Source organism: Palaemon carinicauda, chromosome 11 (genome assembly GCF_036898095.1).
Source record: "Palaemon carinicauda isolate YSFRI2023 chromosome 11, ASM3689809v2, whole genome shotgun sequence".
Taxonomy (NCBI): Eukaryota; Metazoa; Arthropoda; class Malacostraca; order Decapoda; family Palaemonidae; genus Palaemon; species Palaemon carinicauda.
In genome coordinates, this window is record NC_090735.1 from 155,026,947 (window position 1) to 155,028,794 (window position 1,848).

Below are 1,848 nucleotides of genomic sequence, written 5' to 3' on the forward strand. Positions count from 1 at the left end.
AGTGATACACCAGCAGGGGTTTCACCTTGCAATCTCCACTGGCATTTGCACAGAGTTCAATGGTAAACCTGTCCTTCATAGGCTTAAGCCCAGGTATTCTCTTTTCTTCTGCAGTGATGTATGTTCAACGAGGCCTTTTTTTTTCCCAAAAACACCCATTCTCGCAGCAATTGAAGACTTGCTGGGGACTGTAGCCTTCCCGGACAGTCAACTCGTCGAACATCTTAACAAAGGCTTCGGCTGCTATTGTGTCCGGGTTTGCAACCACCCTATGAAGCATCACCGAATGAATGCCTGAGCATCTCTTAAATTTTTCATACCAACCACGAGAATCCTTGAACTCTGGGGGTGTCTGCTTCGATGTTTCTTCTCCTGCGTCGGCTTCAACCTGAGCAAGAACGAGATCACCGAAAATGGCGCTGGCTTTATGGGAGATTATTGCTTCGGTGATAGTGTCTCCAGCCATTTTTTTTGTCCCTTATCCAGACAAGCAGCCTTCTCCGCATCTCATCGTGGCTGTGGCTCTTGCTAAAGAAAACAGTCACACCCTTAGGTGTTGCTGCTTTGATAGCTTCCTTCTGCTTCAGGAACGTTCCTACCGTAGATGGATTTCGACCATATTCCTTCACGAGCACACTTAACCGCATCCCAGCTTCGTATTTCTTGATTATTTCCATCTTCATCTCCATGGAAAGCATCATCCTCTTATTTCCCTTGGCATCAGACACTTTCTTGGGACCCATGGGTAATGATATAACGTAATATCGCACATGATACAGTACTGTACAATTGTTACGAAGGCAAAATCACAAACATTAGGTCAATATGCACAATACCACTGCTGAAACGAAAAGACATAAGAACACCAATGCGTAGATGCAAAATGGGATACAGTACAGTAGATGATAACCAATGGGAACGCAGTAGGATGGTAGCGAGTTTACGGAATGACAGGGCGCACATTTTAAAATCTGTCTCGAGCACGGTCGGGTTCTCGCACCGAACCTCCTTTCGTTGTCCACAACATTTTTTTGTAATGGGATTTGTAAAATTCTCCACATCTCATTTTGCAGAGAGAAAATTTCATAAGCCAATTCTATCGTATCAAGAGGTTTGACTATATATATATATATATATATATATATATATATATATATATATATATATATATATATATATATATATATATATATATATATATATATATATATATATATATATATATATATATATATGTGTGTGTGTGTGTGTGTGTGTGTGTGTGTGTGTGTGTGTGCTTGTGTGTGTGTATACATATAAAGGTAAAACAAAGCCTTTAATTACATTCATGAGAATAAAATAAAACCTTTTCCGAGAGTCCATTTTAATGGTCTTGAATTTTTATTATTGGTAAAATCGCAAACCTCCAAATTGAGGTTATCAAGTACCCCAAAATTTCTGAAATTTCACTTAATATATTTTACCCTATTTATCATTTAATCATGTGCAATATATTCTACCTCATGCTGCATTTCTATTATATCAACTCTGAATTGAATGTAATTTTTTTTATTTTACGCATTAGACTTTCCTATTTAAGGAAACTATGGATAATTTAGCTTTATTTGCCTATAGATATTTTCTTTTTCTTGGGGCCGCAACAAATGATTATTATATTAAATGAGGCCTTCTAATATTCATGCTTTGAAATGTCCTTTTTTTTGTATGGTAGGCTTCTGACTAATTAGATCAAATGAATAAAATATGTACTGTAAAGCCATTCTGTGGTTAAGTAAGTAAACATATTCCCAATATATTTTTGTGTATAACATTTCTCTTTATGCGTCAACGCTTGAACATTTTTGCTTT

General features: G+C 36.8%; 1 protein-coding gene across 1 annotated transcript in view; it reads right to left on the minus strand.

Annotated features, from left to right (window-relative positions):
• Positions 1-79, minus strand: part of LOC137649538 (tigger transposable element-derived protein 1-like) — a 387-nt gene extending 308 nt beyond the window's left edge. Inside the window, exon 1 of the mRNA XM_068382524.1 lies at positions 1-79. This exon is cut by the window's left edge and continues 308 nt beyond it. Within this exon, the coding sequence (XP_068238625.1) occupies positions 1-79 (79 nt within the window).
• Between the last annotated feature and the right edge of the window lie 1,769 nt (positions 80-1,848).